This window comes from Diachasmimorpha longicaudata, chromosome 19, assembly GCF_034640455.1.
Source record: "Diachasmimorpha longicaudata isolate KC_UGA_2023 chromosome 19, iyDiaLong2, whole genome shotgun sequence".
Lineage (NCBI taxonomy): Eukaryota > Metazoa > Arthropoda > Insecta > Hymenoptera > Braconidae > Diachasmimorpha > Diachasmimorpha longicaudata.
Genome location: NC_087243.1, coordinates 2,719,026 through 2,746,587, shown reverse-complemented (window position 1 = coordinate 2,746,587; position 27,562 = coordinate 2,719,026). Strand labels below are relative to the sequence as shown.

Here is a 27,562-nt window from a genome sequence, read left to right as displayed (position 1 = left end):
CCCACGAGACTTTTTTATAATAAAATATGTAAATTTATATTAATAATGAATTTTTTAAGTTTTCCCTACACTTTTAGTAATTTGTTTATTGAAAGAAATGAATGAAAAACATTAAAAAATTTAAAACTCTTCCCTTTTTCTCTGGATCATTAAAAATATAATTAAAAACATTTTTAAAAAATGAGCCAAAGGCCCAAAAATCTTCCCAATTTACTAAAAAAATTATTGAGTCTCTCTACAACATTTTATTTATAACAATGTTCCCTGGAACATCATTAATTATTTCACTCGTGAACGGGCTGAGTAAACAACCAAAAGTAAACCAGAAAAAGTATAAAATAATCGAGTATCAAAGGGGGAAAAAAATTTTTAATTAAATAAGCAAAAGTAGAGAAGGGATTCTAGCCTTACGATGAAGAATCGATCATTTTCTAACCGCTGTAAATTTATATCTATATAATAGTAAACAAAAAAAAAAACCATTGAAAAAGAAAAAAAAAGTGAAAAAGTGTATCTGTGTGCTTTTGTGTACGCGGAGTGTTGTAGTAAAAATTGTTAAAAAATCCCCTCAGCTGCAGCATTTAGATCAACAATGCCCGTATGCACTGGTGCACAGATAAGCGTGTACATAAACAAAATAGGATGGACAAATAATAAATTGAAAAAAAAATTATATTAACAACAAATACCACAAAGTATGTTAATCCCTGCGGCCTCTCGCCACCTCCACCTCTATCTGCGGGGACCTGTGCCTGGGATTTTAGGGCAATCAGCAGTAATAAAGGTCTAGGGAATAATCGGTGATTATAAATCCCAGGCACTTAACCTATTGATAATGTCTTCGAGGGGGCATGTGATAGATTAAGCTGATTGCGCAAAAAAAAATGGCTCTTTTCGAGGTCAAAATACGAAAGATGAAGTGATTAATAATTTTGAAAAATTATTCACAATGTAGAACGATGTTCCTGGGATGAGGAACGAGTGACGAATGAAAAAAATAATATTCTCTTCCTGATAAATGAAAAATAAAAAATAATTTTCGTTGATTTTTTGGTATTACGACGTATTTTGGGAGAATAAATGTCACTGGGGAATTAATTTGAAGAAAATGAAAGTTTTTATTTTGATTATAAGTCACACGTGTGGGAAAAGTAATTCCAACGTCAAGAGGATGGAATTTCTAATGAATTTGGAATATAAATTTGACAATTAAACACAATAAATCACTTTGTTTCAGTGATTTATATTTATTATAACGAAATAATTCTCCCGAAAGGTTAAAAATGCAGAACTTTCTTTTGGAAAGTCCATCACATGTGGTAGATTACCCAGTTAACAGATAAATATCACGTGTCAACATTGAAAAGACGTAAATTTACAATAAAAAATCGAATATTCAATTCCAGATTCACTTTAACTGTCAATTAACCAATAATTTAAAATAACAAAGCCCTGATTATCGTTCATTCTCACACAATACTCGACTCAAAAGTCAATTTGTTCTTAAAAAAAAAATAATGGACCCATTCCCCATTAGCCTAAACTCCCTGAGACACCAATTAGTGTTTCTCAATCAGCTCTTCAGCCCTCGTTGAACGCCTGTGCTTTGTACGAAGACAGAATTTCCTATGTATTTTCTACGATTTATTTTTCTACGTGTAAAGCATCACCCACGAGTGCTAAAGAACTGACAATTAACAAACAATTTCTCATTAACTCAATCCCCAATTCCTCCCCACGAATTCTTTCATTCGTCACTCGTGTGCATCGAACGTGTAATTAGACCTAAAAAAAATGTCTGAATGAACCTACGAATGACTCTGAGACTTAAAACTCTGCGTTCTGGAGAAAATTAATTGCAATTCGCTTGAGCTTGAGCACAAAAAAAAACCAGAAAAACCTAGAGAAACCGATTTTAACCAGTCGATGAAACGTAATCAGTAACAATTAGCTAAATCATTTGTTTTCTAACGTGAGGAGAAAAAATATCGAGTGTGAGAAATTTCTAAGGGCGAATGAACGAGGATAATTAGGCACACAATGTTGTTCGAAGGTAATGGCCTAACGAATTATCCCCTCGCAATAACGGAATTAGAAAACTGTAAATAGTTAAAGAAAAAAAAAATCATCTGTTCTCATCCTGTCAGACATTTATTTTAAATTCATCACGAGAAAAACTGAAAAATTATCTTTTGTGGCTGATAACCAGAATAAAATGCACGTTGGAGAGCCTCAGGAGGGAATGATAACAAATAAAAAAAAAAAAACTATATGATGAAAAATACTTGCCATACTAGTGTTATATGGAAAAAAAAATTAGTGATATTTGCGATAATAGATAGACTGAGCCATTAAGTAACGATAATTAGAGTGTAAAGAGGAATAACAGAGGGGGCCTTGTGGGACCCGCATCGCACCGAATCGTTGAATCATCCAGACTAAAATAAACCATAATGGTAACTGTTAAAAAAAAAATATGGAAATTTAAGGAGCAGTTGAATTATAATTTTTAAGTGAATAATTATCAATTTTCAATGGTCCCAAAAATATTTACAAATAAATTCCCTCTGATTATCCAAACCTTATAAATAAATGTTAATATTAAAAATCCAATGGATTCCCATTGATTTATCTAAATTTTCGTGAAATACTTAACGTTAAATTCCCAATTTCCATTGAATTCTAACGATAAAAATTCCTGGGAATTAAATTCAACGACGCAAAACATTCACCAAAAATTTCCCTCTCTTATTTTTAACAGTGTTAAATTGTAAAAACAAAGTAAACTCCATTATAATTATCTCTCTTGCAATCTGCGATGCTGAACGATCTGGTACCCAACAACCGGTGAGAATTATAAAAAAAAAAAAAAAAACCACGTGTTACGTTGAAGATAACGGCCGAGTATTAGTATTATTATTCATCAGCATTTGAGAAACAAGAGAAATTGAAATAAAATCCTATCACCGTTACTCATCTACCTCTTTTTAACGTCATAAAACAAAAAAAAAAAAAACCTAAAATCGATGAGTTGTAATGTTGCCTAATGTGGTGAAAGGGGATATGAATTGTCATCATTGATCGGCATTATTGGATACAAATTGTTAACTAAGAATTGACGAAAATCATTGATTGATTGAGATAATTGGTGATGTTTTAATACAAATAATAACAATATATATTAATCCCTATTGTTTTCAAGTGTAGATGAACATCGATCGAGTTGTTGCATTGAAAAAAATACCATATATTTTAATTAAAAATTGTTAACACTTGATATTGTGGCTGGCCAATGCCAAGAGCTTCAGGGATACCAGAGCCACTAATTAACAAATATCACTGGTGATTGAAAGGGTGCGACAATGTGCCGGTCGTAATGATGATATTTTTTATCGAAATAATAAATGAAACAAAAAAAAAAATTAAGAAAAGTGCTCAGCGAGTTCCATTAACTCACACACTCACTCAAACTCACTCTACTCACTCGCAACATCTATTATAAAATATGTGCTTTATATAGTTTAACAAAATAAATAATTTGAAAAATATATTTTGAGTTTTATGAACATCCTGAGTACAATTGAAAATTTTATTTTTATGAATAGTTAATTATATAATTTATTATTCTGGGATGAGTAAGTCAGTGACTAAACTGGCGTTGACAATATCACGTGGACTCAGACCCTCCAATCGCAATTCGATCTCTCGTTCTAGTGCCATCGCTGCCTGGAGTAATTTGTCGTGATTATTTTCTTCTGTCATTTGTGGAATTGTCGCCCTCAGGAGGTGGGTAATTATGTTTACTTGTGATGTTGTTCTGCAGAAGGGGGAGAAGTATTAAAATAATGAGGTGAAATAAAATTTATAATTGAATCAGTGAAAGAGTGATTGGAGACAGTCAAGTTGGGGATTATAATCAGCTGAGAATGTCAACGGATTTATATAATTAATTATTTCTGTGAACTTTAAACATTTTATTCCTATTTTTATCAACTTTCGAATAAAAATTCAGTGATTGTACTTTCGAAATAAAAATTTTAAATCGTTTAGGAAAGACTTTGATGTTAATTTAGAAAAAGAGTTTCCAGTTTCACTGAAAATTACGAATTTACAACTTACTTGAGAGTCTTTTTGTAATTAATTTCCCACTTACTTGAAATTTTAAATATAATTAAATATTTACCTTATACTCTTCTCATTTCTGTCAATTTTCTTGAGTTCAATTGAATTATTATGACACTACCAATGTTTTTGAAATTAAATTTCAATAAATTTAGCACACCATTTCGCGAAAATTAAATGAGAGCAATAAATTTTACTTCTCATTTAATTTATTGTGTTTTAAATAAATAAAAACACATAAAAATTGTTTAAAATCCCAATAAACCGACTACTTCCTCAAAATTCCAGCAGAATATTTCCCAAAAATGACTGCGATAAATAAATCTCCAACAATTTTCAACAAAAAAAAAAACCAAAAAAAAAAAATACCTCGCAAAAATTCTCAACTTGACCTCATCCTCATCAAGTAATATTTCAATCAGACAATGTCTGAACATCTCCGTCTGCTTCGACACATGAACATCCGGTAATATCTCCGTAAATTCATTAATCTCCAAGAACCCCATGATTTTATCCCCAAGATCCTGCCCCAGGGGAATCCTAACGATCCTCTCCACCGATGCTGCCTTAATCGCAAGAATACTCTTCCCAACATCAGCTGAATGTCTAGGTGTCATTCCCTTATCAACAGCCTGTGCCGCTGTCATGGAGAAGCCCTCAATTGGCACCTGGAGGTGACTCCCATCAATATCATAGCTGATGATCCCATGTCCCTCGACAATATCCGAGTCCTGAAACGTCGGCATGTCCAGGACCACAGTAGCCACCGTATGTTCATCACCTGGAGGCACAACATCTGTCCTTCTCCACAGTGAACCCTCGATGATGTCCCAGAGGCATGTGACACCCTTCAATTCCTCCTGATCCTTTATCATGACGTAGACTGTTGGACTCGTCAATATCCTGCAGACAAAATCCAGTAACGATATTCAGCTTCTCTATCTTATCGCAGATGTTTTTTTTATTTAAAAACACCGGTGGATCAACGCGGATGGATGTCTTGTAGTGGTGATAGTGTGTAGGCGAGTGCGACAATGACAATCAGTTGTGATAAAAGTGTCTGCTGTTGGCGGAAAGCGGAAGTCCGAGGAAAAAAAAAACAAAAAATGTGGATATTTTTGGGAATGAAGGGTGAATTCCTGGAGAAAGTTCACGTCGTTGACATTGATAAGTCATGTGATGACAATTTGTTGAGTTAATTTGTTTTGCGGTGGGATGAAGGATCGGATGACGTCAGCAGGTGGATTACATCGAAGGATTGAGTTTATTAATTGAGAGTTAACATATTAATTGTGTAATTTGTGAGGTAATTATAATTGTGAGAGAGTTTTTACGTAAATAATCGAGGAAAAATTACATAATAATGTTAATGACATTAATTTACATCGATAATGGAATAACAAATTCGAGTAATAAATTGAATTTTAGTAAAATTAGTAATTAAAATATCGATAATTGATAATTTTCGACGTAAAAAAATTTATCTGCCCTCAGGGGTTTATATATATCCCTAGAGATCAATAATAATAATAATGGGTCTAGTGGTGGTTTTAAAAATAGTTCATACGATTTTTCGAGTCGAAAAAATGATAAATTTTGTATTTTCCAATTTTTTGTAAAATTAGTGTATTATTTCCATAAATCGTTCCAATTTCTCATCAATCAACAAACAAACAGTCAATTAATCCCTCCATAAATTAATAACTATAAACGATCCTGATTGCTTCCCCTTCCACCAATGAATACCCATCACCAATCAGCGGAAACAATTGAAATAATCATGAATCGATGGACAATCACTTCCTCCATAATCACCATTTCCCGGATGAAAACAATTTTTCAAAGCCATCAATTTAAAAAAAAAAATGGTTTTCCACTCATCCCCCTACATTATTCACCCATTGTCGTACCCCAAAAATCCATTAATCAATAGAACAACAAATTCATCATGAAATTCTATTGAATATTCGTTGCGTAACGTGTCGAATATTAATGCCTCGAAGAGTCACCGGGAAGAGAGTTTGGGAGCATTGAAAAATGAGACTAGTGTAATTTAGCATGACTCTAGTTTACCAGAGTCAACGTATCGTCATGACAGATTGTAATGTCCACCCAGTTGTCTATGTTTAGGGCCTGTGTCTCTCATCATGGTAAATTTATTACTATGTAATGTGCCTCCTGTCCAAAGCATCTTTCCTCTCATCTTCGTGTCATAAATGATAATTAAATTTTTTTATTTATTTTTTATCACACTTTCACTTGTATCAATGTGACAGTGAATTTTATCACATGTGAATGGGGATAAGTTAATGAAGACTAAGTGATTTGCTCACGATATTTTGGAAGCGACCCCGGGAATGAACTCGCTAACAAACTAATTCTGGCTATTGGTAATGCTCAATGAACCAGAATTCCAATTTTACATTTGAATGATTATTCGAAGAATTTTGAACATTCGATTACTGTTCTGGTCTTAGTTTGAATGCTGCGAGTATTTAGCATACCGTAAATTGCAATAGAATCGTCGAAAATTCAGTGGAACTATCAATAAGTTCCGAGGAATTTGAGAGTTAAATCAGTAAATTAGAAAAATAATTTTCACGTGTTAATTAACGAATTAAATTGAGAATAAAAATCATTTCGAAGGATTCGCATATTAATTTTGATGTAAAGAGACAGATTAGGTGTTAATTCCCGGATTCTTTGTCTTCTCATTCGCTAATTACTGCTCAAAATTATTTTAAATAATTAATGAAACTGTTGGAAATTAAATTCAATGGAAAAATATTCGCCGATTGCAGACAAACGAAAACAGGAGTGGATTTCAGGTCAAATATCGACTGTATCAGCAGATGCGCATTCTAATCAATTCCCTGATTGTGCGAAAGAGGAGGGGGAAGGGGGGGAGGACCAGTGGAGACAAAAAATTGAAGAAAAAAAATTTTTTTTTTCAACTTGAAAATGTTTCTGTCATATCTGGCCTTTATCGTTTATTGTTGATGCTGATGAACATTCACTGTCCTCTTAGTATGTGTCTGTAATGGTGTACGCATGCGCGGGTGAATGTGCAGTGGCAAATCGACCCGCGAAACGCATCTGACCAATCCAGACTTTAGAGTCGATGGATAAAGTATTGACACTTCAAACTGTTTCGATTGTTAGTTTGTTGATTTTTTTTATTGGGATAATTTTCATTGTGAATCGAGAACTTGTTGTTGATGACTATAAAAGAATGTTTGTTTTTTTAGTAATTTATTTATGGAGCTGAATGTTTTTTTTTAAGTCGTATTTGTCGTTTGAATTCAAATGAAAAAATTGATCTCACGAATTAAATAGTTTCAATTTAAGTTTTAAGTGATATTAAATATTGTTTTCTAATTAATTATGGTAAATTGATGTTGATAAATTTGTAAATTCAATTCTGCTTCTCATTTACATAAATCAAAAACATTTTTAATTGTACAATTTTAATTATTATGACTTCAAACATCAAAATAATCAATTTTCCCACAATAAATTCCTCAATTAAATTCTGTCTCTCATTTATATAAATAAAAATAAATAAATTCATATGTATAACATCAATTTTTCATATACAATTTCATTTAAATAGTTTAATCCCATTAATTATCACCTCAACAATCAAATAATTTATTTTTCCAACAACAAATTCCTCAATTAAAATTGAAAATTCAACTCATCAAATTTTCTCTTCAATATTTTAATGCAAATAATCACAATTATCATTTATCATTGTTTAAAAAATATCAATGCAAACAAGTGTCAATATTTTTCACGTCAATACTTCAACCCTCCCCCCTCCCCCTCCCCCGCTCCATCCCCTACCACAATTTCTATCCTCTACCATTTATGTGGGATTCGAATGTGTTGGTATGCGCCGAAGTGTTTCGTTTTCGCGCTATGAGGAGCGACAGCGTCGGGGCGCCCGGCGTCGTTGATGGGTTACTCGAAACTCCACTAGATTGTGAACAGTGCACCAGAGAATGCCGCGGTGAACGGTTGCCACCCCCCGCAGTCAATCGCCACGACAACTTTCACACGTGTTAAATTCGCAATTTTAATTAATTAAATATTATCATCCGGTGATAATTGGAGTGTTAACGATTAACAAATTAATTTTTGATTTTTGAAAGGTGAAAAAGGGGGGGATAAACAGTACTTGAGGGGGGGAATTTTTGGTGTTTATCTCTGGGAAAAAGCCCGGGTGGAGCTGCGACGAGACGCCGAGTTGTTGGGGTAAATGATACTGTGATCAACCCCCTGCGTGTATGATAGGTGGAGGTGAGTGATGTTTAATTTAAATTTTATTTTGTTTATTAATGAGTATCTTATCATGTGGAGTCATAGATTATTTAACTTGTGAAATTATCAGACGAAAAAAAAATAGGAAAAATTGAATTGTGGTGTTGAGATAGAGAAATTCGAGTTTTTATTTTAAATATGAGATAATTTAATGGAAAAAACTAAGTAATTTTGTTAATTTATAACAAATTGAGTTGTTTGTAATTGTATATATAAAATAAATTTATGACTTTTGCTTTTATTAGCGAAAATGCTCTATTTTTTATTTTATTTGAAGATTGAAGAAATTTTAAATTGATAATTACAATTTATTAAGATAAATTCTATGAAAAATAATGAATAAATTATTCATGTTATAAACTAAAGCAAAATAAGTTATTCATATACGAATTACAATTTTAAAAAATTCGAAATCTCCGAAAGTTAATTACGAAATAAAATTAACGTCGTTTCCACTGATTAAAAAATATCTTTTCAATTAAACTCTTGACTTTTAAATCCCTAAAAATTTTTAACAATCACCTGCTGTCAGTAGCATACGTTAATAACTCGGGCTTTTCACCGTCGGAAATTCGCTGGAAAAAAAACCTGACTTTTTCAGGTGAAATAAAACCCAAAAAAAAGAAAACGACAAAGGGACTAAATTGATTTTCAATTGACCTTCGTATTCCTGCGGATTTTCTCTCTGAAAAATGTTTTCACGACAATCGGATGACGGAAATCGAACGGATCGACGAGTTCAATATCGGAAGAGACATAAGAATTCATTAGTCCGTGAAAAAATATCGGTTACTCAGTATTTGTTATTAGAATCGTCTTATTTCATGGTACCCTAAGTCAATTATTATCGAGTCAATAAACTACGATGAAATTCCGTTAGGAAAAGTTCTATTTTTCATTGATAGCACTCGATTCTGGGAGAATTGAGGAGGGATTTTTCTGAATTATTGCAATTTCTCACGCACTAACGTTGAATGATGATCGTATGTTAGTAATTTATCGAAAATTGTTGATATTTTATTATTGGAAGACCCATAAAATAAATGAGAGACCGATGAAAATAAAAATAATTTTTTTAACGAGTAAATTTATATTTCTATCAATAAAATGACTCAAAAAAATTCGGTAGATTTACTAAATTTGAATTTACTTCGGTGGAATTTATAAAAAAAAAATTGCCTTCGCATTCTGTATAATTTATTTGTTTAAAAAATGTATAAAAGAAAAGAAATTAGAGAATGGAAAATCTCCTAGAATTTTAATAACTCGAAATTTGGTTTTTCTCTCGTTTTAAAATGTTGAATTATCTCGAGAATAAGTGATTTCGAGGGAAAAACTTGAGGAAAATTCTTTGTAGCATTTTCACGAGGGATAACAACGGTTTACACCCCCTTTCTCTCAGAACCACTCGTTTACACGATAAATGCAGATTTAAAGAACATGTTTTATTCAAATTTCTTTTACCCACAATTTTCTTTGATCCTTTCAAAATCTCGTTAAATATGGAAATCCCACCATCAAAAGTAAGAACCAAAAACCACTTCTCTACCCAATTAATCAAATTAAATATAATTAATAAAGATTATTTAATAAACTACACGAGAAAGTTCACGAGAATTTTCCCTCAAAATTCCTCACGTCTTAAATAAACTTAAAAAAAAATCCCACCACATGATATTCCCCAACTGCAATTTCATTTTCACCTCAACATTTCTCTAGAATAATTCACGTATTCTCATTACGTTGCATTCCCACGACTAGACAATAGCCCTAATTACCATTCGCAAATTTCTCAAAACGACTGGAAGACACAACACGCAGTAAAATAAAATTAATCTACAAAAAATTAAAAAAACGACAATAATCTCACCCTAAAAAAAAATTTAACAATTTATCCAATTGTTGAATTAATATGTCACTGTTACCACATACATTGTACACCATATTTTTATTTATGAGTAAATTCTTTCACTCCCCCTCACGTGAGTTGAAAAGAAAAAAAATAATATGGGAAACAGCTCACGTGGGTTAACATAGGGACAAAGTTGCACGAGACAGTATGCGATATTCATCGTACGGAATTAATTAACTCGGCTTTACCGGTGGTATGGGTACACAGTGAGGTGTATATCCATTTTACACAATCACATATAAACATACATACACACATTGAACACTCGTTGACCGAGAGGAATCATCCGGAGTTACGCAATTGTCAATTGCCATTTAGATCGACGCTTTTTTTTTTTTTTTTATTCACCGTAACGTGATTATTCAACATGTGGATAAATCTGGGGATAAAGTGGATAAATATTTTCTTGGGTCTCACGATGTTGCTATTCATCAGCAGGAAATATAAAAAATTATGTCGGGGGATGTGGAGATAATCATGAGGGAATTGCAGACATTAATGAATGATGATTAGTTGTGTTATGAATTGAAAATTATTAGGTTGTGAAACGAAATAACAAGACTTTTTTATTCCATTGGATAACGAATTATTCCAAGAAAATTGTTAGACCATTTATTTATATATTTTTTAAATTGTTGATTGAAATTATTTCAGAAAACGAGATTTTTTTTTCACATTAAATTGTTATTGTTTTATTAATCTAATCCTATTTTTTATCTTTTAGATTATTTAAATGAGAAGTTAATGAGAAAATGATGAAGATTCCAAAGAAAATTATTAACTAAAAATCCCATTAATTAATTATTCTATAACTCAAATATTTTAGTAAAAAAAAATTCTTGAAATTATTAATTAAATATCAATTCAATTATTTAAATAAAAATAATCCTCTTAAATCACGAAAGTCGATACCTCTGCATTCGATACATTAGAACATTCTTCCCCCCTCCTCTTCCCCTCAAAACTAATTAATTTCCTCATAACATTCCCTAAATTACCACAAATTAAATTACACACATTGCAATTCCGCAATTGCGTGACAGAAAACAGTTGCTCCTGATGAAAGCGATATCAAAGGTGATGACAAACTCCACCCCACACCCCCCACACACCCCTCAACCCACCCATGAAAATTAGGAACCCGCAGTGTTGGATCAACAGAGACAAATGAGGTCATTAGCGATGTAATTTACACCCAAATTAAATCAGATTTTCATATGTTAATTTTGGTCTGTGATATTTTCAGTGCGCTATGAGTACAGAAGAAAAAATAACCATCGAGAGAAGATGACACCACGCAGATATGTCCTGGCGGGTCTACGAAGGACATTACTCGTTGCTGCTGTCCTTGCTATTCTCCTTCTCGCATTATTAAGTCAGGACAGTAGTAACAATGCATTGCAATCATCGTTGGAAGTGAGTAAAATAAATTTTAATTGTTAATTTATTGGATGAATATCGATAGTAACGAAGAAAATTGATTATTATTCGATTATTAATTTTACGAGAGGGGAGAGGATCATTAAAAATTATTCCACTGGTTGATTATTATCTGGTGTCTTGTCTGTTGTCTTGGGACAATTTGTTGATTGTTTAGTAGAAATTATGTGGTTTTATTTAATTAAAAATACCAGATTGTCAGGTAATTTTTTTTTAAATCAACAAATGGACGAATTTTTATTTATTTAAGTTGGTTTAGTTATTTTTATTTGTATAAAACTTTAGATATATTGAGTTTCTCGGGTATTTTTTATTGATTTTTTCTGTCTACGTGAAAATTTATAATTTTTAGATGATAAACTATTGGAAAATAATCGATAATTTGGAGGTAAATGAATATTTCCTCCTAAAATCATTAAAAAATTACGGAAATCTCGACTGAATTAAATTTTCCTCTCATCGACTTTCTCCCTAATTCGCTAATAAATTTACAAACCCATTATCCCATGAATTTCTTAATTAATTCCACATGTTCTTCCCAGAATTCCCATAAATAGACTGAAATTCCACTTGAAAAAACCACCAAAACAACGACCGAAGACCCAGTAAAAGCGAGTTCTGATTTTCACGAGCTCTACTCTCTCTTCACTCTGTACACGTTTCGACCGGATGAACCTGGGGATAAAAACTGAGGGAAAAAAAAAAAAATATATCTAAAAGTTTTCCCATCGCCCCTTACGGTTTTCTCCCTTCGATTGGAGCGTAAACTCATCGTAAAAAGGAAAATCAAGGTTTTTGTGTCTACACGACAAACCTCACAAACCATTGGGACTTTTTATGATTTCATAGTGAACCAAAAAGGAAAATTGATTATGCGAAATTTTAATTTCAATTTTTTTTTTTGAACAGCAAAGTCGTTTAAGAAGTTCGAGGAAGAAAGTGGTGGGTAAAATTAATAGCTGTCGGAAGCAAACCAACGTAATTAAATTAAAATAGGACCTATAAAATGAGACTAAATAGAACTGTTGACTTCTCAATGTATTATGACTCACTGATACAATTTTAAAATATTTAATTTGACTTTAAAACGAAAAAAAAACTTGGAAGAAAAAATTATCTGAGAATTTTTACAAGAATTTATGAAATTAAAATAAACATTCGTTTATTTTCGATTAAAAAATCAACGATTCGGTTAATTACTTGAATTTAATTCCCTTTTTTATTTTGTTAAACAAAATCATGATTTTTTATTTAATTTAACTGTAAGAAATAAATTAAAAAATCGACTGGAACTCGTACGAAACTACAAACGACAAAATTTCAAATAATTTTCGTTCTGTCTTTGTAAAATTAAAATAAACGTTCTACATTCATTTAAAAAATCAATCAACCACTTCATTAATTACCTTAAACCTCCCTTGTCATTTCCTAAAACAAAACCGTGAATTTTTATTCAATTAAACCCTAAGAAATAAATTAAAAAATCGTCTGGAATTCGTAGAAAACTACAAACAACGAAATTTCTAATAATTTTCTGTTTGATTATTTACTCAATATTTTTTCCCCCATTTATTATCCCCCTGTCAACTACAAAAAACCTCCCAAATGTTCGTGAAACTACCGTAAATTAATGATTCCATTCACCCATCAAAACTCCACCTCTTCTGAAAACACCACACGAGATAGTATTAAATTGCAAGTCTGACGAAAATAGCATCTGACTACTTGTAGACTTCACCATCATCCATCCAAAGTACTAAAGATTAATTAATCACTCGAGACCCGTCAAATCCTCCTGTTGAAGTATATCCACGATTTTTACCCTCCCAAGATACGACTCAATGAGAAATTCCCTGATGAGAAGGGAATTCTCTTCCTGGACAGCTTTCACTTGTCCCTCACTCCCCCTTCCTCACCCCCAGGAGGCGACGGCTGTCAACGCCGTGAAAGAAAGGCTTGCAGTCACCTCCCTCTCCCCCCCCCCCCTCTCATCGACTACTCCAGTGATTTCTAACCCCAGGGAAAAGAGGAAGTGGCTGACAGACCAAAATAGACAGACAGACTCCGCCAAAAAAAAAGAAGAAAAAAAGATGTCGAAGCATTTAAATCGCAGTTGAAGCATTAGGACATAAAAATAGGGGGAAATCAATTTGACTGGGTGTGGATGAGGGGTCGGTGGGATGCGAAATACTCGACAAAGTCAAAAGCATCGGTGTAGAGTGAATGGTGAACGAAAAAGCTCAGTCTTTCTGTCCTTGTTGGACTTGAATTTGGCTGACGTCCAGACGCATTGCGGCAGGTGGTTCACTCACTCCACCACTGGTACAGTAATTATTTAAAAAAAAAGGAAAGGTGTTGTTTATATCAATTTATCCCATTAAAATGTGTCACAGAACATACCCCATGTGATTACATAATTTTTGGAGAAGAAATAAAACGAGGGAAACGATAATTAGGGGTTTAATTAACGTCGATGATGTTTTGAATGTCGATTAAATAATTAGATTTTTGGTAATTTAATGGGTCACGATGGGAAGAAAATTGTTTTGGGAAAGAATTAAGAAGAAATAATTAATGATTTTTTTTTGTGAACAGAATTTTATGGTAAAAAGGTCTTGATTAAAATTGAAATGATTTTTACAGAAATATTTTTGTGAAATGAAAATTTAAAGAACAGTTTTTTTGGGGGAAATGGAAAACTTAATGTTTGAGGCGAAAAATAGAGTGACGAAATTGTTAAGTGGTGCTTTTGATGAAAGTTATGGAGGTGATTAACGTCACGGATGTGGAAAAAATTAATTAAAACGATTTTTCATTTATTTTAATGACAGAGCTCTTCGAATAACAAAAATTAGTCGAGATATTTTCGTTATAAAATAAAATAAAATAAAATAAAAAATGAAGTCATCAAGTCAATTACTGGAAAAGCTGTCTTTCACACCTCATTAAACTAAACTTTGAGAATTTCCAAAATAAATTCTTTTCCACATCAGAAATTCATCATTTAATTAATTAAAACACAAAGAAAAATTAATTTCTATCCCACCTAATTTTTACTTCAACAATTATTCATTTCATTTTCTTCAAGAACTCTTTGCAATGAAAAAAAAAAAAAATTACAATCCCTGGAAAAACCTCTTGCAATGCCTCATTAAATTCGACCTTGAAACACGTTATTGTAAACAAAAGTCGCGCTCGAGGTTCTCCAGAAATTCCGATAATAATATTTCCCCAGGAAAAAGACTCGCAAAATTTTTTAAACCATTCCATCGACTTTATTTACTAAATATCCTCAAATATTAAAAAAAAAATAATCTCTTATCACGCACATTTTGGGTATCACCGTGTGCCAAGTCGTGATATCAAGTTCTTTCAATTTTTTGACAATGCAATATCTATCTGAATGACATCAGTTCACAACCATCAAAGGACATCACGAAATATATTTTCTGCACACGATTGAAGTAAAAGTTATAAGTGGGTCGATCGATTCTCGGTTAAATCCCGTAGATCGACCTTTTCTCAACCCCAAAATGAAATAAAAGATTCGATTTCAACGCACGACATTTTACCTCAGTTGTGAGTGTACGAGGGTAACCGGAAATGTCATGTGGAGACGATAAAAATCGGATGATTGCTGGGTAATCATACGACTTTTTTTCTAATGACACTGATGGACAGAGTCGATAAGTTAAGCTCGAAGACCCTGTAATCGAGTTCTTTGGCTTCACCAAAGTTCCTCCAATTGTTTATCATCGGAAAATAAATTTTCTCCGTCAAATAAACCCCAAATGGATCAAGAAAATTATCGATTTTATCGTAGGTGTATCACGAGGGAATTGTAAAGGGGATGAAGAGTTTTAGGGGGTGAAAGTTCGGCTGGAAATACCTCGAATTTTCAATAATAATTACGACTATTAGAATTTTTTTAATTTAAGAGCAGACGATCGCTTACGATTGAAAAAAAATAATTGATTTTTGTTAAAAATAACAGATTTTAAATTTTTTTTTGATTGGTCAGTCGTTCCAGAGGGTCCCAATGAAATTTTACACACGGTAATTGGTGGATTATAACATTATTATGCAACATATAACGTCTATAAATTAAAATCGTTCAAAATAAAATATACGAAACCGAATTATTGGAATTAAGATTTTTTAATGAGTCTTTTAATAAAATTCTTCTAATAAAATATAATGAATGGACATTTAACACGTTATCTTGACAGACGGTTAAACTAATTGTCAAAGTTAATAACAATTTACCTATCCTGTCATTTAATTAAATTAAATCCCTACGAGACACGACATATATTACGATGAATGTTCACTCAGATGTAAATGTCCCTAACCGGTCCATTTACCCCTGAACCCTATCGTAATTTAAATCCATTAAATTATGAAGGTCTTTAAAATTATATTCAAAGTGATTGTCAAGGTATTAGTATCAACCCCCCCCACCAGTACTTGACATTATCCCGGATTCACGAAGACGTGACTTGTGAAAACCCATAAAAGTTGTGCCATAAAAATTTATAATTTATGTCTATCGCTAATGAAACTTAAGAAATAAACGAAACAGAAACATAATGTGATATCAAATCATAAAGTTCAAGTTTAAATTAATAATTTCAGTAGTAAATTGTTAAAACAAAATAAATTATCATATCAATAATTTTAAATTGAATTAAAATTAATTAAAAAATCGAAAAATGCAAAATTACCACTTGATTTACCCTAATCATTTCTCTAATCACTAACCAATCGTTATTTCCGTAATTATTATTAAATATTCTACTCCCTAATATCAATAATTAATTGATTTAATTTTCAATTTAATCCTGACCTTCAAATTTTAACAAAAAACCTCATTTTTTAATTTTTTCCCCGCAATTAAATTACACCCAACTCTTCCCAGTCGACTAATTAATATCTCAGACATTTAATAATCATTAATTATCAACAATTATCCCTAAAACTCATTACTCACGTAACTGCCATCAAATCTGACCTTAACCTTCACGAACAGTTGCAAAAAAACACGAAAATTGCATGCTCAATGGGTCATAATTCACCCCCACCCCCATCCACCCCCCCATCCAAGGAACTAAAGGACTTAAATTAAAGGAGAAGAAAAAAAAAATGAACATATCAGATAACATGAAACAGCATAAAAGCTTCTTGTTCATGACACGTTTGAGGGATACGATATATAACCAGTGGAGAGTGGGTGGTATGGCCCACATTCGTTGTGGCTACCGAGGGGGTAAACTCCAGGAAAATCAATAAACGGAAGGCGTCACTTGTGCATTCAAATTCCAACAAATGTACTGAGTATATGCTATTTTACCGTGTCATATATCACATGTCATTTAAATCCTTTTAAATAATTTATTTCTTGACAAATGGAAAATCATCTCAATAATCAAAATTCGGGCCCTTATTGCTCTAAACATGATAGGGTTGTATGAAAATGATTCAAGAGGATAATGAGATTAATCGGCTGATGGGATAATTAGACGATTTAATTTTGGTTGGGTTAATTGGATCATTCAACTGCTAAATTCATCGGGTTTCACACAACATGTGATCGTTTGGGGGATTGAAGTGTTTTTGAGAGTCATTATCGTTAATCCCATGATTTTGGGGAGATTAATTGGGGGATTTGGGTGGGGAGATGTTAATTAAGATGATGTTTTAGAGTTTTTTAATTTTTTTTTTTAATTTTGAGGGAGTTAATGACGTTTGGGAATTTAAAGGGACATGAGATATTGCGATAAAATATGTGTAGATAAAAAATTGAGTGGTAATGTTGTTTTTTGGTTATTTTTGTCTGTTATTCAGTAAACAAAATGGTGGATTTAATTTTTTTTTTTGCAAATTTCACTTGATTTTACTGTAATTTCCTCAGAAATCCTGGAATTTAATGAATTTTAGGGATTTTTCCTAAGAATTCTATATTTCCAAATTTTTTTTATTGAAATATACATCAAAGAATGTCCCTCCCCCCCCCTGGAATTTAATATGACGAGAATGACTCTCTCATCCCGGAAATATATCGAGAAAAAAAAAATAACTTCAGGTTCTTTCCCCCATCTCAATAGTACCCTCGTGCTGTCAATAGGGCGATAGGTGAGAGGGCACTTTGGCAGCAAAAAGTGGCCACTTGGTTTTCACTTTTTTCCCTGCTGTCTCCTCTGCATCTCCACAAAGACCAGAGAGTAGCAGAGAAGTTGAAAAAAAAAAAATGGAAAAAATCTACTTGTTCTCTTCCTATTACAACGAACCTAACGAACACTCGAATCAACGGGTTTGTTAGACCAAATGAGACAGTATTAAGTGGATTATGCAATTAAAATAATTGCAGTGAAGCTGTTGTGGAAAATAACAAATTAAAATCGAAGGAAAATGAAAAAAAAAAATGAAATTCAAAAGGAAAATATAAAATATTCTGTTGAATAGTTCAAAGAAAAATTGATATTGTTTATAGCGAACACGCAAAAGTCGCAATTAAGTTAATGAAAATTCATTTGTTGCACATTTAATAATTTTTAAGATTTTTTAACAAAAGGGAAAACGAAAAACTTCAGCTTTGGAATTTTTTTTATAATTTAAAAGACTAAATTAAATGATTTATTGGAATAATTGTATTGATAATATCGTTAAACAGTAAAATTATTTAAAAAACTGGAGTACAAAAATAAAATCCATTAAATAAATAAATTTACGACTAACGAACGATAAAAACTGCGAAAAAATATGAAAAATACCAACAAATGATCGGACAATCGATTGATTTTTTTATTCAATTGATAATTTCCGAATGTTCTACATCAAAATGATGGAGATGATGTATTGGTGGTCTTGAATCACGAGCGTATCCTGAATCATTAGATTAATTCACATACATAACCAACACGAAGGGATCAGTCAGTCAAGTCATGACTTGTAGTCACGCGGTCGTACAATTTATTGACCACATGTCCATTTACCTATACCTCAACGATAAATGACCTGAGTACACAGTAACAAGTGATCATGAAATACATAGAGGAGGTCAACTATCAGATCTACTTAGGGTAATTGCAGAAATTGGGAAATTGGATAGACCTTGGTACCCTATGATAATGAACCACTAGCGCTACTCAACTGTATCATATGGACTAGACAATTTGTTTATATTCATCTTCATCGGAGGAATTTGCCAAAGAATTGGAACAAATATTGTTGTTGATAAAATAATATTTATGAATCAAAAAAAGATAAAATTTTTGCTCTTTAATTTTGTGAAGAAAAGAACTTTAATTTTTTATAATAAAATTAAATAATAATAAAATGCAATAATAAAATAATTGCAATTTCTTAAACAATTGAAGCCCTTTTTTTAAATGAAAATCTATTGAAATTTTCTAAAATTCTAAAGACTTTGAAATAATTCCAGAAATTCTTGAAATTTTTTATAAAATTCAGAGGATTTCTAAGACATTCAGGAGAATTCCTGGAGTTTCCAGGAAATTCGTGGACTTCAAACATCACAAAAATGTTCATTAAAAACTATAACTGTTCATTTAATCAACAATAAAAAATTATTTCAACAAATTGTTACGTAATTCCACCAGAAGAGAAATTAAATGACAATCAAAATTCAATCTCAACCCCCCACTGCCCTAAATAAACAAAAAAAAAACCATTAACATTTTCCAGAAGGAGACACCGCAATCAGCTGAAGAACGTCAATATGAATTAAACAGTGCAGCTGAGACTGAAATGCGATTGGCCGAGAGACGACGATTATTAACCGAAAGATGCGCTGAAGTTGGTCTAGATCGACCTGGTAATGATTCACTCCACAAACCAAATGCCTGGGAATTTTTTGTCAACCGGGACTACCACCTCATCTGGTGCAACGTATTCAAAGCAGCCTCTACATCCTGGATCTACAACTTTAATAGACTAGCAGGGTAAGTCAACTCGACCCACCAAAACCTCCCCATTATTGAATGACTAATTAATCCAATGAAATGAACCCTAATGTTTTTAAATAAATTAATTTTGTGGTTCCTTTCCCCCAGGTACAGTCCACAATTTCTTAAGGCCTCGAAGGTTGTCCCAGTCTCCCTAGCAAGACAAAAATATTCCAGACCAACAGCTGAGGAACTCATCAGATACCTCAACGACTCTGTGAGCTTTCTCATCGTCAGACATCCATTTGAACGACTACTCAGTGCCTATCGTGATAAACTTGAGCAAAGTCTACCAAACACACTTCACAGTAAACTCGGTGTGAAGATAATTAACCAGTACAGACCAAAAGTGAGTTGACACTTTTATTAATTCAGGAAGTTGTTGGATTAGTTGTTGACCCAGTTATTATTATTTTTTAATTTAAAACATTTACACTGGTCTCTAGGATCCCAAGAACAGAATGAGACAGGGGCCAAGATATCCACTGTTTGAGGAATTTGTCAGGTGGTTACTTTGCGAATGGCGTACTGGTAATGAATTGGACATGCACTGGACACCAATTCTACAATTCTGTACACCCTGTCAAGTTAGATTTGATGTCATTGCCAAGTTTGAGACTCTTCAAGTGAGTTTTTAGTTGTAATTGAAAGAGAATTGTGGGAAATATTGTTGCTGAAAATTTTCGTGAATTCGTGAGAAAATTGTTGTCTAGTTTTACTTAATTTCTATTATTTTTATTTATTTATTATAATGAAAAGTTTAAGTAATTTTGTTAGAAAAAAATATGTAGGATTTACGGTCTTAATCCACCAGCTGAATGAGCATTTTTTAAATTTAATTTCTTGTCTGTTTTTTTGTTAAAAAATTAAATAGAAAGCGACGAAAATATTTACAATATTTTCTAATGAATGAAAGTATTGTTAGGAAAAAAATGAAGTTTTTTTATTGAAGAAAACCGATAAAATTTTCCAAATTATTGAAATTTTTAATAAAAACTTGAAGATTTTAATAGAAAAATTTTATTAGAATTTAATTTCCACGAATTTTCATCAAAATTTCAGGCAAATTTATCCCTAGAAAATAATTTTCTAGTGCTATCACCTTCCAAAAACCCTTATCAGACTTTTCAAATCGTTAATCACTGTTCCAGGGACAAGTATCAACAGAATAATTAAATAATTCTTGAAAAACAAATACACAGATTTAAACAAACGTATTTCCATTCCAGGAGGATCAAAATTATCTCATTAAACACGTACACCTGGAGCACATAATACGCCCAGAGTGGAAAAATCCAGCCAGAGGTCCCCAAACCAAAGACGTAATGAAGAGATATTTCATGAAATTATCCAGAAGCCAAATTGCTGATTTATATGAAATGTTCAAGTGAGTGACTCATCAACCTAATTCCCAATATTATTAACTAATGACACCTCTCCTCCCCACAGGTATGACTTTGAACTATTCGATTACTCACCAGATGAATATCTGATAATTGGTAAAGACGATTCCACAACCTTCGAGTGCAAAAATGCCAGGATAACATCAATTTAAATTAATCAAAAATACGTTCACCGAACAACGAAGAAAATAAGTTAATGAATAATTCGAGTTTTCCAATTTTTCCCCTTCGCTAAAACTATTATTTCATCAATAAGGAAATCATTACAATTGTTATTGATTAATTCCGCACATACCGGACTTAATTTAAGTAATTAAAATTTTCGCAAATTTAATAGACCATGAGAAATGGCGCAATTAGCATCAAAGACGCTCTGTGAATGCACAAATAATTATGGTAAATTATTATTTTAATCGCTAGTTTGTTAATATCAATTGAATAATGTATCATCCCATATTAATGACCTTCAATTCATGTTTTTAATCTGATAATGATAATTTTTAATGGCATTTAGTTCGATTGAATGATTATAAATTATTAAAATTTATCTTCTTCATTGCAATAGTGCCTGATAATTCATCAACGCATAACGTAATTTAATAAATTAAAAAAAATGGCCTAATTTAATTACGAGAGTCATAATCTCATTGTATTAGCCGTTAAAAAAAAAATGACAATTAAACTGAAGTTAATGGCTTTTTTTTAGATTATTAAAATCTAGATGTTTCGACTGTAAAAATTATTGAGAGAGCGACCAAAAATGAATGAATATAAATTAATATTTAGATGTTAAATCAACTTAATGTCGAGTTAGTAGTTAATTCATACGTTAATAATGAATTGTTATTCAGTTGTAAATATGTAAATGTAAGGATACATTTAAAAATATATGTTTTACATTAGAAAAGTATAAAAAACTATTGTTTATTGTTTGAAAATCACTACAGGAAGTTGTCAGCACAATGACAAATAGTAAAAAAATCATTACTTTGTATTTATCGTGACAATAATCGACTCCTGACACATGATATTATGCAACAATAACCAACAATTAATACCGAATAATTTTCAAGATAAAAATTAATTTGGGAGCGTTAATATTCGAAAATTAAGACACGAAAGTTTATTATTTCCCTCAGCTAAAGGAATTTCCCTAAATGAAAGGACCCAGTGTGCAATAATAACCGAATAATAATGTAATTAACATAAAATTAACAACATCTCTGGGTAATATCTCCTATTAATACGAATGGAAAGTTTAATAATCAATGAAAAACCATAATTATTGATAATCATCATGTATCCATCGATAATAACAAATTTTATTTTTTCCTCACTATTATCAGTCCCACAAATGCAAAAACTAGACCAAGAAATTTATGAATAGAATGCACTGAACTGAATAAATAAACACTAGCCTCGAGTTATTGTTATGCAATTTACCAGTAGCGATTCGGGAACAATATTTTTTTTTTTTCCTGTTTTTTTGTTATCATTCGATAGTCGTGTGCACCTTGGAGACTATTACCCGCAGTGTGTCATGTGAAGTGGTACATTTTTAACGTAATAAGGTCATTTACGCGATAATTGAGAGTAAAATGACGTTGGAAGGGAATTTATTGATGAAATCTAGTTCCCGGGGATTTCATCATCTCGTTAATGTCCGGAGGGTGACGTTTATTATGGGTATTTTTTTGTTAATGATATTGGCTATTTATCATTATATTTCTGTCAAGGAGAGACATTTAAATGAATTAATTGAGGTAAGTGAAGGATTCAGACGATTAAAAAATTTTTAGACTCAAGTCTAGTTTTCGTACGATTTATGATTTTTTTAATGTAATTAATTAATAACTAAGTCATTTGGCTCTGAATATCGATATTTTCAATCTAAATTATCGTTAACTGAACAAAATATATCGAATTGTTTCAAAATTTTAAAAGTTAGAAATTTTTTCGTTAATTTTTTCTACAAAATCGCTACAAATTTTTATTTTTCTTTAGTTCAAAGCCTTTAAATTCCGTACGTTATTCGTATAATAAAAAACAAAAATGCGGATGTGTTTGCCAAATGACTTTCCACAGTTTAATTTTTTTTAACCGATTTTAATTCAATTTTTAGAGCAAAATTTATTGTTTTATTGCACAGAATAATTAATAAGACTTTACCACGTAATTTTTTAAATAATTCTGAAAATAGTATCAAGTCGTTGTGGAATCGGATATCAGTGATAAAGACGAAATGAGGATTCCATTAACAACGTCAACAATAACAACAATTCCAACGATTCCAAATATTAATTACGAGATGAAGGGAACAGAGGAAATGGAAACAGAATTTTTGAGACGAGGTGATCACGTCAAACAAAAATGCAAAGAATTGGGACTCATGGGGGGAAGAAATTACGTGCCCCAATCAAATCCCCAGAATTTCATAATTAATTATGATTATCATGTCATCTACTGTAGTGTTTTCAAGGCCGCATCGACCTCGTGGCTGTACAATATGAATTTATTAGCTGGGTAATTAACAAAAAAATTAAGAAAAAAAATTATTCATGGAAATTATTGTGTTCCTGAGTTATTACTAGCTCAGGTACCTTTTTATTCAAGTATTCCTGCCGATGATTTGCAAAATAACCTGAAGATATCCCCAATGACGATGACGAGAGAAAAATACAAAAGGCCTTTGCAATCGGAGCTTTTGCAAGCTCTTGATAATAATCTCAGTTTTCTTATCGTGAGACATCCCTTTGCACGATTGGTCAGGACGTATTACGATAAATTTATGCTGGAAGGGGATGAAAAATTCTATCAGGAGGTGGGACAGAGGATCATCGAGAGGACAAGACTAGAGGTAAATAGAGAGAAAAGTTGAGGATAAAATTAAATCGATATTTTTCACGTATCAAGTAATTTACAACTAATTTTTCTCAACATTTAATTTTAATTTTCTGATGAATATTTAAATGTGATGAGTTAAAATGTCGTATTGAAAATCTAACACGTTAAAATGTTAATTAAAACGTGGATAGTTATCATCAAATTAAAATTCCAGAGTTTTACACTCAGTAAATTATCCAATCGAAATTATAAAAAAATTGAAAATGAATTTTTGTAAATCTGTGGCATCTTCTGATTCTCTGGAAATCATTGATTTATTTATTAACATTTACAGACTATTTATTTATAATTTACCCCCTTAAATACTCAATTTGTTAGGTAATTATTCTCCAACTTTTCTCTCTCCCAGTTTGTCAGTGAATTTGTTTAACTGCCTCATTTTGGAAATAATTATTTATAATATGTTAAATAGGAGGATTTGACAAGTAAATTGAAACCACCAATAAGTGAAAATCTCCCTCCAACATTTAAACAAACAGACCTTCCTCCCACCTTCGAGGAACTCGTCAAGTTCGTTCTCTGCGAGTGGAGGGACAATAAACTACAAAATGAACATTGGAAACCCATTACAAAATTTTGTACTCCATGTCAAGTACCATTTGATTACATCATCAAGTTTGAAACACTCGAGGTGAGCCTGACATTTTTTAAAAAGACTTTTAGCCGAAAAAAAACTGTCGACTTATTTTTTTTCCTCCAAAAAATAATGTGACGTTTCTTCAAAATGTTTGTTGTTCAATTATAAATTAAATAAACTTGAAACTCTCTATTAACTCCTCCTCAGGAAGAACAACAAGTTCTCATAGAACGTGCTAACCTTCAAGAAGTTCTAAAACCCCAATGGGAGGACAATTCATCGATTGAAGACCTGGAAGACCTTGAGCAAGAATATTTTTCCCAACTGTCGAAACAACAAATCCTCGATCTCCACGAGTACTACAAGTAAGTAGAGGAAAGTTGGACCCTATGATCCCCTCTAATTATTCAAATTTTAATAATTAATTGAGCTGTTAAACCCAATAATTTTCTAATTCGCCCACAAACTTTACCCCTTCGCACCCAAATAATTCTAAAAAAATCCCCTGTCTGTGTTCAAGAATTTCAGGGGATGTTTTCCCCCCACCCTTCGGACATCTGTACCCAGACCTGATCAGCTGATTGACCCGCAATATTAATTTCAGGGCTGATTTTCAGCTGTTCGAGTATTCAATCGACAAGTACCTGATCTACGGTCAGGACGTGCCCTTCGTGTCTCTCCCCTGTAGGGAGGTTCCCCCCTCAAGACCAAGAAAGTAATAATGACTCACCGGGATGACTTGTTGTGAAGATCAACTCCAATAATCCATTTGTTATCAATTACTCGTTGCCACACACTTGTTATCACTAACGGTTGAATTCCAACACTTTTTTTTCTCCTCTGGCGCTTCGACACTGGTACACCAGACTCATTGTAATGCTGAATAACAATAATTAAAAAAACAATATGTAGAACAATCAGAATATTCGATATACTAGCAATTCCTCTAAACTATTCCCCACCTTTACAAACTATTAATTTATTAATTAGCAGAAATAATTGACAGGAATTCCTGGATTTATTTCGCATAAAAAAAATTATTGAAAACGTTCTGACAATTTTATTTTCTTATTTTCTTGGATTATTGGGGTTTTTGTTATAAAAAAGTGATGGATTTTATTTTATTTATTATTCCCCTGATTATTTACTTATGTTATAATGTTATAAAACCCATTTGATCAAAAGTTTATATTTTTTTTCACTGAAAACCTCAATTTTTCTACCTAAACGACCAAAAATCTTGAATAAATAAATAAATTGAGGTTATGAAAATTTATATTAAACAAATATCTTACCTCACAATCACTGTCTGACTCAGAGCCCTCAGGATTATAATACAACGTCTTCCTGTAGAGCTTCTCAACAATTTTATCAGTAACAACCTGAATATCATTTATTTGTTTATTCCCACGTTCGATCTGTTCCTCAACCTCATTCAGCTGTTTCATCAAGTTTTCCTCAACAGGATTTGACTGTTGATGAATCTCAATCACCACCTCATCCTCATTAACAGCAAAAACATCCTCGTCATCCGTATCCATTCTCTCAATCAATTTATTATCACACCCTCTGCTCTGTCGACGATCACCCAGGTGAGTTACAATGTTTTGACCACTTGTTGACGAACGTACCAGTGTCGTTGTGTTAGAGGCACCACATGATCCACACTACCACGAATTTCACCAAAACACTCACAACACTCACTCGCGAATTCCCCGAAAACTGACACTAAACCATTATCCCACGATATTTCAACGTTTTATTATTTATTATCACGACCGATCGATGAATTTTATCCCGAAAATCGTTGAAATAAACCCGAATTTAATTTATCACGAGTTAAAATCGCGAGGAACCGGCGAAATCGAAACGAACAATGAAACTGCGCATCACGCAATGGCGGCCGCGTCCCCCCCGCGACCCGCGCATGCGCCTGATGGGAGGAGTCTACTGGGCATGCGCGGGGCTCAGACAAAAGACTCTCGAATTCCAGGAATTGAATACGTGAAAATAAATTAATTTCCCGGCACTAAATTATCACGATTAATTTTTCGTGTTTGTTAATCAATAATTGAGGCCTCCAGACGTGTTTTTGTTAAATAAAACGTTTACCTCGTCGTCAGCACTAGACGTACCGTGTATTCCACCACTTCCAGGAATTTTACCGCCGAAAACAACACCACATCGACATTCCACCGGAATTATCACAAAAAATGTTGTTAAATTATTATTAACCGAGTGTTCAGGGCTTTGTTCATTGTTATTACGACACGGTACGTGATTTTAGTATGAAACCGGCGAAAATCAACGCGAATTTAATTTATTACGACTCACAAAACCGACGAGCCGGCAAAATTCACACGATCGCGATGACTACTGCGCATTACCCGACGCGACCGGCGTCATCATCCTCCCTCGCGCACGCGCCTGGGTGCGAAGGGGAGTGGCCCACTGCGCCTGCGTCACCGCCGAGTGGGGAGGGTGACGTACTGCGCCTGCGCCGGCTGTAACAAAGACAGAAGATTGGATTTCCAGGAAAAATAAATATTTAATAATTTAATTAATTTGAAGGGATAAATACCTCATTATTGGGGTTTTTTGTTCGTTAATAATTAGAAATTAAGGAGTGATGAATAATTGAGAGTTTAGAAGGAGTTTTAATTAATAAAACACTTACTTTGGAATCGGTATTGCGCAGGTCCCGTGTAACCCACCACTTCCAGGAATTTTACCGCCAAAGCGATATCACAGCCGACGGATTTTGGCAAAAACTGATATTAAATAATTATTTACCGAATGTTTAATGTTTTATTCGTTGTTGTGACGGCCCGACGAGTGATTTTGGGGGAAATCCGGCGTAAATCAACGCGAATTTAATTAATTACGAATTAAAATTGTGATGAGCCGGCGAATTCGA

At 32.5% G+C, this 27,562-nt stretch overlaps 3 protein-coding genes across 4 annotated transcripts; 2 read left to right on the top strand and 1 right to left on the bottom strand.

Moving 5' to 3' along the window:
- Nucleotides 1-98: 98 nt before the first annotated feature.
- Nucleotides 99-27,562, bottom strand: LOC135171256 (uncharacterized). Its single transcript, XM_064137673.1, has 5 exons — nt 27,323-27,562; nt 25,941-27,149; nt 25,376-25,524; nt 4,492-5,025; nt 99-3,817 (listed from the first exon to the last, which is right to left on the bottom strand). Exons 2-5 carry the CDS (start codon nt 26,184-26,186, stop codon nt 3,622-3,624), a joined length of 1,125 nt encoding a protein of 374 aa, XP_063993743.1. The 5' UTR covers nt 26,187-27,149; nt 27,323-27,562; the 3' UTR covers nt 99-3,621.
- On the top strand, nt 8,075-22,078 carry LOC135171255 (carbohydrate sulfotransferase 11-like). Its single transcript, XM_064137672.1, has 7 exons — nt 8,075-8,424; nt 11,604-11,773; nt 19,502-19,758; nt 19,870-20,110; nt 20,208-20,387; nt 20,991-21,148; nt 21,211-22,078. The coding sequence occupies exons 1-7, from the start codon at nt 8,412-8,414 to the stop codon at nt 21,314-21,316; spliced, it is 1,125 nt and encodes a 374-aa protein (XP_063993742.1). The 5' UTR covers nt 8,075-8,411; the 3' UTR covers nt 21,317-22,078.
- On the top strand, nt 22,643-25,562 carry LOC135171253 (carbohydrate sulfotransferase 11-like). 2 transcript variants are annotated; one of them, XM_064137671.1, is made up of 6 exons: nt 22,643-22,927; nt 23,365-23,687; nt 23,778-24,021; nt 24,481-24,699; nt 24,853-25,010; nt 25,263-25,562. In XM_064137671.1, the coding sequence occupies exons 1-6, from the start codon at nt 22,763-22,765 to the stop codon at nt 25,291-25,293; spliced, it is 1,140 nt and encodes a 379-aa protein (XP_063993741.1). In that variant the 5' UTR covers nt 22,643-22,762; the 3' UTR covers nt 25,294-25,562. The 2 variants fall into 2 exon arrangements, with proteins under 2 accessions (XP_063993741.1, XP_063993740.1); XM_064137670.1 differs by having other exon boundaries at nt 22,646-22,927; nt 25,250-25,562.